The 13062-nt window shown below is 40.0% G+C and overlaps 1 protein-coding gene across 2 annotated transcripts; it reads left to right on the forward strand.

Moving 5' to 3' along the window:
• Positions 1-1047: 1047 nt before the first annotated feature.
• LOC113409633 (dynein light chain roadblock-type 2) lies at positions 1048-10025 on the forward strand. 2 transcript variants are annotated; one of them, XM_026663773.1, is made up of 4 exons: positions 1048-1106; positions 1695-1770; positions 7033-7200; positions 9264-10025. In XM_026663773.1, exons 1-4 carry the CDS (start codon positions 1104-1106, stop codon positions 9305-9307), a joined length of 291 nt encoding a protein of 96 aa, XP_026519558.1. In that variant the 5' UTR covers positions 1048-1103; the 3' UTR covers positions 9308-10025. The 2 variants fall into 2 exon arrangements, with proteins under 2 accessions (XP_026519558.1, XP_026519559.1); XM_026663774.1 differs by lacking the exon at positions 1048-1106 and adding an exon at positions 1389-1457.
• Positions 10026-13062: the final 3037 nt, after the last annotated feature.

Genomic DNA, 13062 nt, shown 5'->3' on the forward strand with positions numbered 1-13062 from the left:
ATAAATAAAGAGAAGGGATGGTGGGGAGGGGGTTGATTTTATTGTTCTGTACTGGGTTTTTGGTGGTAGTATTTTGTTTGGGTTAGTGTGGTTTGTTACTTTGTTCATTGGGTTTTTGCAAGGGATGTGGTGGGGTGTATTTCTGGGTTAGCTGGGTGTGTTTGTTTCATTGGGGGGAATGGTGGTGGGGTGTTTTGTCTGGGTTGGGGGGATAGTGGTGGTGGTTTTTGTCTGGGTTCGTTAGTTTCATTGGGGGCTAAGTTTCTGGGTGGGACGGTGGTGGGGTGTTTTGTCTGGGGTTGGTGTGTTAAGTTTCATTCGGTAGTGGGGTTTGTTGGGTGTCAGTTTCGTTGGGGATGGTAGTGGTTTTTGTCAGGGTTGGTTGGGTGTGTTAGTTTCATTGGGTGGTGGGATTTGGTGAGGGGGATGATGATGGTGGTGGTTTTTGTCTGGGTTGGTTGGGTGTGTTAGTTTCATTCAGTGGTGGGATTTGGTGGGGGTGGTTTTTGTCTGGGTTGGGTTTTTTTCTTTGAGGACCTGCATTTCCAGGGGGGTTTGTTTGTTTAACAAAGAGAGTTTGCTGCTGACGGCTGCTCCGCCCGCAGGGGGCTGTTCGGGCCCCACCGCCGGGAGCGCAGCTCGCCCCCGGCTGCCGGGCCACAGCAAAGAGCAAGGTGCTGCTGGGGCGAGTCACTGGAGGTAGGGTGACCAGACAGCACATGTGAAAAATCGGGACGGGGTGGAGGGGTAATAGGAGCCTATATAAGAAAAAGACCCCAAAATCGGGACTGTCCCTATAAAATTGGGACATCTGGCCACCCTAACTGGAGGGGTCACACGCCCCGCGCGCTGCGGGGCCGGGACACGGGGAGCGGGGCCTGGGGCGGCGGCAGGAGCCGGCGGCTACAGAGCCAGGGGACGACGTCTGGCGGGAGCCTGGGAGGGGAGGGGTTCGCGCGGGGCGGGCAGGCGGCGGGGCTGTCCCTCTCCCCTCCCCCCGCACTTCCGCTCCCAGCAGCGCTTCCGGCCCTGCCCCCATAGCAACCGTTGCGAGGAGGAAGTCCAGGTCTCACGCTGGTGACTCCTCCTGCGCGTCCCCGGCCATGGTAACGGGGTGGGAGCGGGGCATGAGGGGCGCTGGGCAGCAGTCGCCGTTTCCGGGCTGTGAGGCACTGAGCAGCAGTCTGGGGGGAGCCCTGAGGGGGGGGGGTCACTAGGCAGCTCTTTGGGGGAACAGCGGTCACTATAACACACTCTCTTACACAGTCCTGGGCCTTCTTTTTTCTCCATTTCCCCATGGGGAGTGCCCTCCCAGAGCCCCTTCCTTTCGGAGAGGAAAGCCCCACTGAGGGTCTTTGACCCCTCTGCCAAACTAGAGCACCTTACAGATGCCATTGCCCCTGAAGGGCACCTGCAATGGGATGCTGCTTACCTGTTCCGCGCTAGTCACTGCCTGGGTAAATGCTGCTGGACGGATCCTCCGGTTTTGGCACGCAGCACTTTTCTGCAGGGAGGAAAACCAAGAAGCTAGTCAGCCCTCAGTAGGGATCCAGGGGTGTAAAGGAGGGGAGGGGAGGGATACCCCCCCCCCCCCCCCACACACACACACACACTTTGATGAGAGAGCTGGCACACAACTGTATTACATACTGTTAATTTACTTTACTTGACTGATTTCATTTTTTTTTAAATAGGCAGAAGTAGAGGAAACACTAAAGAGGATTCAGGCACACAAAGGGGTTATTGGAACTATTGTTGTAAATGCAGAAGGTAAATATACTGCAGTTTATAAATCCAAAATAAACTTCAGAGAGGCACTGGATGTAACCACTTAAATCAGTGCAATATAGCCTGTGTTATTAAACAATGTAACCACTTTACAATATTTTGCAAAAATGTAATCATTACAGGTTAGACTTTCAAAAATGCCCTCTCAAAACTGATGCATGCAAACCCAGATTTGTGCAGCAAAAATGCATGCACTTCTGTAAATCTGATCTTATATTTTTAATATCCTGCAGCTTCTTTAATTCAAGATACTGAAAGCTAGAAACATCGCAAATTCCAGAATTTTGTGAATTAGGAATTAAGTGGAGACGCACTTGTTAAAAATGCATCACATTTTATTATTTTTGTCAACTGTAGTTCTATTTTTATAATACTTTGTAGTCTGCTAGTCAATATTAATATATGCATTGTTGTTGCTGCTGTGTTGGTCCCAAGATATTAGAGAGATGAGGTGGGTAAGATAGTTGCTTTTATTGGAGAAGCTTTCGAGCTTACACAGATCTTTTCTTCAGGTCTGAGAAACTTAATATTAATATTTATAGTCTGAGACCTTGCTACAGCATCTGCCATTAGGTCTTGCTGAGAGTTGGTCAGAGACCACCATTTTTGTAGGGCTTTTTAAAGTGTGCTGTTTAGCCAAATGTGGGTTAGCAAAATTCAACCATATGATGTAGAGTTGAAAGGCCAGACTTACAGTACTGGATGGTTGGCCCTTGGCATAGCTCAGAAGGTGAAGAGGGAGCAGTAAGCAGCCCCTCTTAGAATCATTCCTCCGTTTCATACCAACTCATTTCACATTATAATATTTTAAAAGAAAATACATTAGAAACTCACTTTCTCCCCCCAAAAAAGACAAAAATATTGAGAGAAAAATATCTCACAGCCAGAAATTAGGCTTAGCCTGCTGGGCAACAGCCTCAGGGCTGCTCTAACTTCAACCATTTCAGAGGTCTTCAAGTGTCTCCTTGGGTTATCAGGGATTTGGTGGAAATAGTGGCTCCTGTGTTATGCTACTTGGTCCTTAAGTAGAGGGCTGCAAGTGGGGATGAGCGGGGCATGGCATGTAGTCAGATATATCAGTCCTGTGCTCCTGGAGAAATCCCCAGTTGTTCACTTAAGCCTGTTTGTGGGGCCAAGGTTCTGACCCATAATATTTTTATTCTAGTCTCTCCCTCCCCCAAGAAAAAACACTGCATTAAATAGTTGAATATACTGTTGTAATGCTCTGACAATCCCTTGTCACTTTCACAATCCAAATAAACCCAGTATCTATCTGTTGCCCTAGTAGCAGTTCAACAACAGAAGGGAGAAAACCCAAGAGGGAATTAGAAGTGTTCTTTCAGAGGTTGGTAAATCTTGATAATTAATTTACATGCCTGGACAGGTCAAAGATGGTTCACCGGGTCACAGAATAGCTGTTGCAAGTCAAAAGAGAAATGCATGCACTGACATTAACAGTAATTGAACAATTGTATTGTGCCTGTGCATATTTGTGTCTTTCTATTAACTGTTTACTAGCTTGATGGTACAATTTGGTTTTAGGACGACTGTTTAGAAATAATACTATGTGATTTGGTCCAGTGAGCAATTATGCCCTGATTAACTTGCACACTTAAACTATGGACAAAAACAACCATTTAAATGGTGATGGAAGTATGACTGATCAGTGTTTGGAATTTGCAGATTAATTGATTGTTTTAGTTTTTTATGGACAAACAAATTAAACATCCATCCATAATATTTGAATAGGAAAATAACCCCAATATTTTTAAAACTTTGTTAATTTCAAGAGCACTATTGCTTAAAATGTTGCCTACTTTATGCAAACAATATTTTTCTCATTTTTGTTGTCTTAAATTTTTAGAGGAAGAATGTTTTCTTTATTCAGATTATGGAAATTTAAGTTTCTGCTTTGTCTTTTTAAATATTGTGAATCTTGTTTGCATGAAAGAAAGCTCACTTCTCAGCATAGCTTCATCGACATAATACAAGTACAGTATGCTTTCTCTCTCAGATCTGCTAATGCACCTCATCTTCACCTACACTTTTAGGCAGGCTCTTGTGTCATTGTTTAGAGGTTATCATGGTTGTAGTATCTTTAAAGATTAACAGAGTACAATCATCATCAGCTTCCTGTTCTTGGGTCTCAGTTTCCTTGCACAGGCAGGTCAGAATACTTTATCTCTCTGGTTTGACCCATTGGGGCACTGATAGATGAGCATGAGGCTCTCCCTGTGTTCTGTTCCAACTGCCATCTCCTCACCTCCCTCTAGAATCTTTTCTGGCCAGAGTCCGTCAAGGATCTCCCAGGACATGTGCATTTACTTCAGAGATGTTGCATCCAATTATACTGGAGGCAAATGTAACAAACTTGCTCTTAAACTGTGGGCATATCCAAGATACGAGAAAGCTAGAGTGACCAGGCCACTGCCTTTCAAGAAAGTCAGGTTCATGACTGCATGCCTGATTTGTGTAACTGGTTCCCCAACTATCCAGAATCACCATTTGCATGTACAGTTACCTGAGACTTTGCCCACACAAATTAAATGTACTTCTTTAAAATAAATATACAGTCATTTTTCATGTTCCTGGATGGAAAAGAACAGATTTTCAAACAAGTTAGTCATACAAATTAAATGTACATTTGTGTGACTAACTTGTTTGAAAATCTGTTCCTTTCCATCCAGGAGCATGAAAAATAACTGCATTTTAATTTTAAAGAAGTCAGTATAAGACCAATTTGAATTCGTGGTCCAATAGCCACTTTATTTTTATTTATCTTTTCGCCAGGTGTCTACATTTTTCTAAAGAGATTAAGGTGCCTATTTTTAAACAAAACAAACTTGTTTTCATCTTTCTTTTAAAGTGGTTAACAATGTAAATAAAATGGTGATAAAATTCTTGAAACAAGCATATAATATTGAACATCCTGTTAAAATACTATGTAGTAGAGTTAATTTAAGAAAAGAGTACAGTTTGTTACACCTGATAGAGCTGTATTCAATTGTTTGAATTAAAAATGTTTCCAGATTGATTCTGTCTTTCACACATATAAGATCACTAGTTTAAAAATTATCTGCCCTGGTGGTTTCTCTGTTAATATCCAGTTTGTTCCACAAACTAAGCATCAGTTCCTTTTAATCTAGGGAAGTCACTAATGTCAACCATTCATTTTCAGGTTATTTTTGGCCAGACATTTCACTTTATTTACACCTTTAGAGGCTGACAGATTTTATTAAAGATGCTGAGTTTGTTGGAATGGTCATTTGGTTTCAAGGTCATATAAACTTGATATTTTTATTCATTGCTGCTTTTTAAGTGACTGTTGCCCTATCTACACAATATGTGATTATGCAGATGTTCTCTCACTAACGTAGTGCCTGAGAGCACCTGTCTTTGTCCTTATTAAATCCCTACTTACAAATTTGCCTGAGTTCAGTTTCAACATACTAAGGTTTCATAGATATGAGAGAGAGAATATATTTATTCGATCATCCTGTTATATCTCCTTGCAGTGAAAGATTTTCCTTGAACAGGATAATCAAAAATTGAGATCATTTTGGGTTTAAATTGCTCAAGGAATGCTTTTCTAAAGAGATTAGGAAATAGTTTAAAAGATCTAACTCTTAGGAACTTCTTCCAAATATTTGTCCTCAATGTTCACTTTATCACTTTCATCCCATTGTTCCCTTTTGTATTTTCACTTCTTTCTTCATATATCACCCTTCAAATATATTTGAAAGTTGTTATATTCCTTCAATACTTTTTTAGCCAAGATTTACAATATTCGTATTTTTAATCTTTCCTCATAAATCAATCACTCCTTCCTCTTAAATTTTAATTGCTCCTTTCTGGATTATTTACAATGTCAAAATGTTTTGTGGCATTGGGATATGCAAAATTCTACCCATTATTTAGGAGCTGTACCATCATCAGTGTATAAATAGGGAGTATTGTCTCACGGGCTTGTAACATGATGCCTCTGGAAGCAGTCCAAAAGCAAGGTAGCTTTTTATAAGTGAAGCAAAAATATTAAGCCCTAATAGTTTTGAGTTTTGCAGTTACACCATAATTGTAAAGACATCTTTTGTTCTGACTGCATAGTCTATCAATATGGAAATTATTATTTGACAGAAGATTACAGTTAATTCATCAAAATGGATGTTGTTACATTGTCAGACTTTTAGTAGTAGCTTGGATCCATATATTGTCAAACATTCGTAATATTTTGGATCCATATAATGTGGACTATCTATTGTCAGCCTGTTGTATTGCAATTTTAAAAGAGCAGTTCTAGAAGGTGCAATATGCTCACCAAATGCAAATACACCATTTTACAATAGTCTCCTTTGGTATTTGACAGAAATTATAAATTTCCAATCCTATTCCATCATTAAACGTGTAAAATGCTTATTATATACAGTTGGCTAAAATGATTGTTAGATGGTTATATTTAAAATACACATAGTAAAAATATGTAAAAAGCAGCAACATTTAATGTAATCTTAAAGAGATGAGCCAATGAAACTTGTAAGTACTATGGGCTAGATTTTTAAAGCTATTTAGGTGTCTAAAGATGTAGACAGACACCTAGTGAGATTTTTCCAAAAGCTTCTAGGCATCTAACTGCCATTGACTTCAGGTTCAGAGATCCTTTTTGAAATTTGGCTGTATGTATTAGTAAGGCTAATATTTTGTCACAGATATTTTTAGTAATAGTCAGGGACAGGTCACGGGCAATAAAAAAATAAAAAAAATAATGGAAGCCAGTGACCTGTCTGTGACTTTTACTAAAAATAGCCATGGCAAATGGGGAGCTCAAATGTGGGGTCTGCACTGTGCCCACAGAGGCTGGGCAGCTGCAGGGTCCCGCTCCAAGCGGGCCCCCACTGTCCACAGCAACCAGGAACTCCCAGGGTCCCCTTGATACCCACATAGCTCAGAGCTCTGGGGTACCCCCACCAGGCAGCAGGGGTACCCCGCAGCTCCCCGCCGCCGCGAGCTGCTGGGGTTGAATTCATGGAGGTCGCTGGAAGTCACTGATTCTGTGACTTCTGGGATCTCCGTGAAAAAATCGTAGCCTTATGTATTAGTATTAAGCAATGTAATTGTTTTTCCTATACAATATAAAACCCAAAATATAATGAAAAATTTCTATCTTGTTCTGTTTGCCACTTTGTTAATGTGACAGACAATACAAGAATTTAATAATAAAATTGCTTTAATATGCCTGTTTGTTTGCAGGAATTCCAATCAGAACCACCCTAGATAACTCTACAACAGTACAATATGCAGGTCTTCTTCATCAGCTCACAATGAAAGCGAGGAGCACAGTGAGAGATATAGATCCTCAGAATGATCTAACCTTTCTTCGGATCAGATCAAAGAAACATGAAATTATGGTAGCCCCAGGTAATTTAAGATTTCTATTCCTAAAATATTGTTAAAATTTTGTGTGTGCTGTAAGTTTCTCAAAGCACAAAGCTACTGTAGAATATGTATATGATATATGAAAACAAAAGTATAAGAGGTAACTTCTTGCTTTTGCTATAAGTTCTTTACATTTGGATAGGGTGCACATAATATTGTTCACTTCTTTTGTCTACATAGACAGCTACACTAGCATCTTGATGCATAAGGATTATAGTATACAAGACTTGAGCAAGAAGATAAGACCAGATCTCACAGAAATGTAGGTCTAAGGGACCTCAAGAAGTCATCAAATCCAGCCTCCTGCACTTAGGCTGGACCAAGTATCCCTGACAACTGTTTGTCCAATCTGTTCTTAAAAACCTCCAGTGACTGGGATTCCCAAACCTCCCTTGGAAGCCTATTCCAGAGCTTAACTACCCTTATAATTATGTAGTTTTTCCTAACAGCTAACCTAAATCTCCCTGGCTGCAAATTAAGCTCATTACTTCTTGTCCTATCTTCAGTGGACATGGATAAATATGCATCCGAAGAAGTGGGTTGTAGCCCACGAAAGCTTATGCTCTAATAAATTTGTTAGTCTCTAAGGTGCCACAAGTACTCCTGTTCTTTTTGCGGATAAATATTGCTCACTCTTCCCTTTTTAACAGCCTTTAACACATTTTGAAGACTTGTCAGTTCTCCCCTCAGTCTTCTTTTCTCAAGACTAAAAATGACCAATTTTTTTAACCTTTCCTCATAGGTCAGATTTTCTAAACAATTTATCGGTTTTTTTTTTTCTCTCCCCTGGACTTTCTTCAATTTGTTCACATCTTTCCTAAGCTGCGGTACCCAGAACTGGACACAGTACTACAGTGGAAGCTTCACCAATGCTGAGTAGAATGGGACAGTCACTTCATGTATCTTATTTACAACACTCCCGTTGGAGCTAATTAGCTTTTAGTAAACATGGCAAATGTGTTCACTTTTTTCACAACAAATACCAAATGAACCACTAATAATCATCCATCTATTGTTGTTTCTAAGAACAGATTTTTCACTTGATACTGTACAGTATGTACCAAGCTTCTCATTGTTCATAAGAGGGTTTCTTTTACAATATAGTAGGTCATTGATCACACAGGTAGTATTAGCACCATTAATATAACAATTATGGTTGGATTACTTATTTGTCAATAAGAGAAACTTGTCTAAAACTATGTATTTGTCTTGTTCATCTTAAATACAAATGTTTTGGATTTGCTTTGGGTTGTTTCCCCTAATTAATATGGATAAGGGGCCAGATCCTTAGCTATGGCCAAGGAGCATACACCACAAATTGAGGCAGCCGGGATGGGGAGTGCAAAGGTGCTGTGACACTGGGCGTGTGCTAGACTGGTACCCCAGCATATATTATGCTGGCTGCCAACCACCCCAATGGGTAAAAATACCAGCTGAGAATGTGTAGGGTATAAAGAAGACCCAACCATGCCCCTAATGTTGTCAGTAGGGAGGGAGGTGGCATTGGATTCACTATACTTGTACCGCCATAATACCCCTTTCACTGAGGTAATCCTCACAGTGCCAGATATACTGATTCTGTCCTCAGATTCCACCGGCAGCACAGTGCAAAGTGGCTGCACTGATGCCACTGATTTCACTGTTACTTATGATTTCTAGTAGGAACTCCAGTGAAGACAATGCAGTTACATTGGTGTAAAACCAATATAAGCAGAATCGGACCCTATTACTTTAAGTGATAGCAATTAGTTGACAATTAATAGTAAAAGACTGAAATCATTTTTGTCAAGCATGTTTTAAGGCAGGGGTCGGCAACGTTCGGCACGCGGCTCGCCAGGGTAAGCACCCTAGCGGGCCGGGCCAGTTTATTTACCTGCTGACGTGGCAGGTTCGGCCGATCGCGGCCCCCACTGGCCGCGGTTCGCCATCCTGGGCCAATGGGGGCGGCGGGAAGCGGCGTGGGCCAATGTTAATATTTCTGTAATATTTTAATTGTTCTTTTTTCTTGATGATTTTGATTAAAATATTCTTGTCTCTCTTCACAGATAAGGAGTATCTTCTAATTGTTATTCAGAACCCATGTGAATAGACTTGCCGCAACAATATTTTTAGAGACACCAATGCAGCTGTACTTTTTAAAGTAATAATCCTTTATTGATATTTATTTTCAAACATACCACTAAGTTCTTACATAATGTATGTAACTTGTCATTGCTGAAACTTTTCCAAGCTAATATTCTCAGTTGTAGCTGTACTTTAACTTATGCTTGAGCAAAACAAACATTGTATGTGTAGATAAATACTCAGAAGAGCAACAATAGAACAAAATGTTTAAAAAACTTTTGTTAATGGATTTTCTGGCTAATTCTTGTAACTAAAGAATTCTCTTTACATCACAAGTTTAGATTTTTTTTTTTTAAGCAGGAATCACATTTCATGGAAATTAGTAACTTGTGTATGTACTTGTAACTGTACCCATATAAACTCAAGAATACAGGGTTAAATAGGTTACTAATCTCAGTTCCATTGGGGTAAAGAGGACTGTGTTCTGTCTCTGTAATTTCTGCATTTTGATCATTCTAAAGAAATAATTTTACTTCCACCTTATGCTATCTTAAGTGCCCTTCAGTTTCTAATGAACAAATGAATCACAACAGCTTCAGTTAAATATTTTAAAGCTAATGCTGAAGAAAGGTCCAGATGAAGAGAATGGCCCTTCCACCTTGAATTAATGCAAAACTGTTATTAATTTGTGTTTACTGGCAATTCAAAATAGTGCCTCTAAGTAAACTCATCAGAACTCTTGATAAAACACTCAAATGTGTCCACCTTCAAATCCAGCATGTACTGAATACAGCGAGCCATTTCTTCCAGCATATTTTGCAACACTGCCACAGATCTTGCAGTTCTCTCCAAAATTGGAAACCTGTTCAGACCATTGTTTTAAATCAGACACTTAAAGTGGTTGTAGATTTTCACGTTACTAATGATTCTTTAATTTTAAAGTTGAAACTTTTCCAGCATCAGTAGGTCAAGAACAGTTTTTTTTAATGCTGATATTTCATCATAAGGCAGGGGGTGGGAACAATCTGGAAATTGGGAGAAGAAAAAATAAGTGGTAGGAAGCCTAGCTAAAGAGACCCAGGGAGAAAATGAATCGAGTTGCTTGGGAATAATAGAAGCCAAAGGGATGGTTATTGATGGTACAGCCACAGTATCATATCTGCTTGCTGGGTGACAGTTGAAACTATGAATGGCTGTGATGAAAAGGACCATTACATGGAAATAAATATATCAAATCAATATCTTTACATACTGAAGTAAAATAAAGCAGAGCATATGTTTGAACATTACTAATGTACTCTGTGCTGTACAAGAAAACACTCCCTACTTCCTATAGTCTTTCATCAAAATTATTAATTCTAAATTATTTAAAATGACAACAGTTCATTAGTGAATGTTGGCAAATATGGCCATACTGTACCAAAACTAAGTTTTCCATTTATCAACTTCCCTAGTTCTGTGGTTCTAATGCTTCTTAACAGCAAACCAGTCATTGTCAAATGTCTAACTTTTATTCATAAAAAAAAAAAATACTTTGACATTTTGGGGGATATCCTGTGTAACAAGTGAAAGTCAGTGTGTCTGGCTTTCCTTTCACTTACTCTAGTTAGCATCTGGACTAATTCTACTGAAATTGACAGTCACAGCAGTGTTGAAGGGAGGAGATTTAGCCCCATTCTTATTATTTGTCTATTTTAGATTAATTTTCTTTTTTGTTAACAAATAACTAAATTAATATCCAATATATTGTTTTTGCATTATATTACTCCAGCAAAATGCTGAAGTTAGTCCTTACTGTGTAATATTTTCTAACTTGTCAAAAATATCATAGATGGCATCACCTCTTAACACCTTCCAGCGCCATGAAAAATGTCCTTCAGTCAGACACGGCAGAACTCTCGTGCATAGAGAAAAGCTTTGTACATGGCAATATTTGTTCTTCACTTCTTTTATCTTTCTTTTGTGTGTGTAAATTTCTTTTCCAGACTTTAATCTGATATTCTTGAAGCAACTGGTGATCACTTTGGTTTGGGTCCCAATTTATCAAAGCACTTGAAGGGGTTAAGTTCATCCCTATTCAATAGTGTACTTAAGTTCAAAGTTAAATTTAAGCATGGATTTAAGGCCAGTTGAAATTAGACTTAAGCCCATGTTCAAAAGTAAGCACAGACTTAATTGCCGAAAAGGGGCTTTAATTGCAGAAATGGCCTATAAGTCATTATATGCAATCTTCAAATGTCCAAATAATGCCCACAAATTCATTCCCATCACAACTCATGTTAGAAGCCCTGGGAGTCATGGATGCAGATCTGAGGGCAAAGTCTTGTATACTGTTGGCTGTGTAACCAGTGACAATTGCAGTGAAACTGCAGGCTGAGTTCTGTTCCTTAGTGTACTGTAGAGTCTTTACCAAGGCTCCTTACAAGCTGTGCAAGTATATGCACTATTAGCAACATCCTCATTACAGAAGATAAATATATAATGAAATATCTTGCCATTTGTATTTCTGTTTTCTATTAGAAAAGCTACTGGATAGCTGTGGTTTTTCAACAGACAAAGGTAAAAATTGTGTGAGTATCCATAATCTCAATGGAGTCTGCTGTCAGCAGATTCATCTGAACAAAGATGGGCAGTAATAGAAGGAAAAGCAGAATCAAAGAATGAGAAAGTAATTTTAAAATTACAGTACGAAACTACACCTCTACCCCGATATAACGCGGTCGTGAGGAGCCAAAAATCCCTACCGCATTATAGGTGAAACGCCGTTATATCGGGGTAGCGATGGCAGGGCTCCAGCGGTGATTTAAAGGGCCCGGGGCTCCCCGCAGCAGCCGGAGCCCCGGGCCCTTTAAATCGCTGGCGAGCCCCACTGCCGCAGCGGCAGAGTTCCAGTGGTGATTTAAAGAGCTCCGGGCTCCGGCCGCTGCGGGGAGCCCAGGCCCTTTAAATCGTCATCCGAGCCCCGCTGCCGCAGCCCCGGGGTAGCAGTGGCAGGGCTCCAGTGATGATTTAAAGGGCCCGGGGCTCCCCGCAGCAGCCGGAGCCCCGGACCCTTTAAAGCGCCGCCAGAGCCCCACTGCTACCGCGCTATATGCGAACCCGTGTTATATCTGGTCACGTTATAGCAGGGTAGAGGTGTATTACTTACGACTGCTCAGGCTATGGTGAAGTTGGTGTTTATGTGATAGAACCACCAGTGTACTCTCTACAAGCCAATTGTATTTAGAATCCTGATAACATTTAACCAGGAGAAAAAGATAATTTCAGTGACATCCATAGTATTCTTTAAAAGACTAATTTTATGGATAATCATTGGCTGATGGACTAAACTAGCATGTTCTGAGTTAATCAAAATGCTGCTTTTCTCTGAGCAACAATCACTCTAGTGTTCCAACATCCATCTGACAGAATATCAACGTCACACATTTGGGATGATAAAAATAAACTCTTTTAATTGCAATAGAAATCTGTCACCGGATCATTCTCCCAATTTAAAAATACAGTAAACATCTTGGCTTTGCCTCAACATTTATTTTTGACTAATGTATAAGCTCTCCTGAGACACCACCTAGTGCCAGTCATCTGTCCCATTTACAATAATAATGCAAGCCAGTTGTTTATCCGCTTCAGGTTTTGCTTATCTGCCACTTAGCATGAACTTCTTTGATCAATATATTTGCATATTGAAGTTTGTTACAAAGTGGGCTGTTGGCATGTGTAATTCAGCTGGATGAGATATGCACTTAATGAGTTAGTGTACATTACATTCTGCATGTAGAA

This window comes from Terrapene carolina, unplaced genomic scaffold (assembly GCF_002925995.2).
Source record: "Terrapene carolina triunguis isolate 2854851 unplaced genomic scaffold, T_m_triunguis-2.0 Scaffold33911, whole genome shotgun sequence".
NCBI classification, from domain to species: domain Eukaryota; kingdom Metazoa; phylum Chordata; order Testudines; family Emydidae; genus Terrapene; species Terrapene triunguis.

Bases quoted from the DNA above. Each gene is read 5' to 3' on its own strand.
- LOC113409633 (XM_026663774.1), top strand. From the start codon at position 1,389: ATGCCATTGCCCCTGAAGGGCACCTGCAATGGGATGCTGCTTACCTGT. The intron at 1,771-7,032 runs GTAAATATACTG...GTTTGTTTGCAG, and splicing joins TATTGTTGTAAATGCAGAAG to GAATTCCAATCAGAACCACC. The intron at 7,201-9,263 runs GTAATTTAAGAT...CTCTCTTCACAG, and splicing joins TGAAATTATGGTAGCCCCAG to ATAAGGAGTATCTTCTAATT.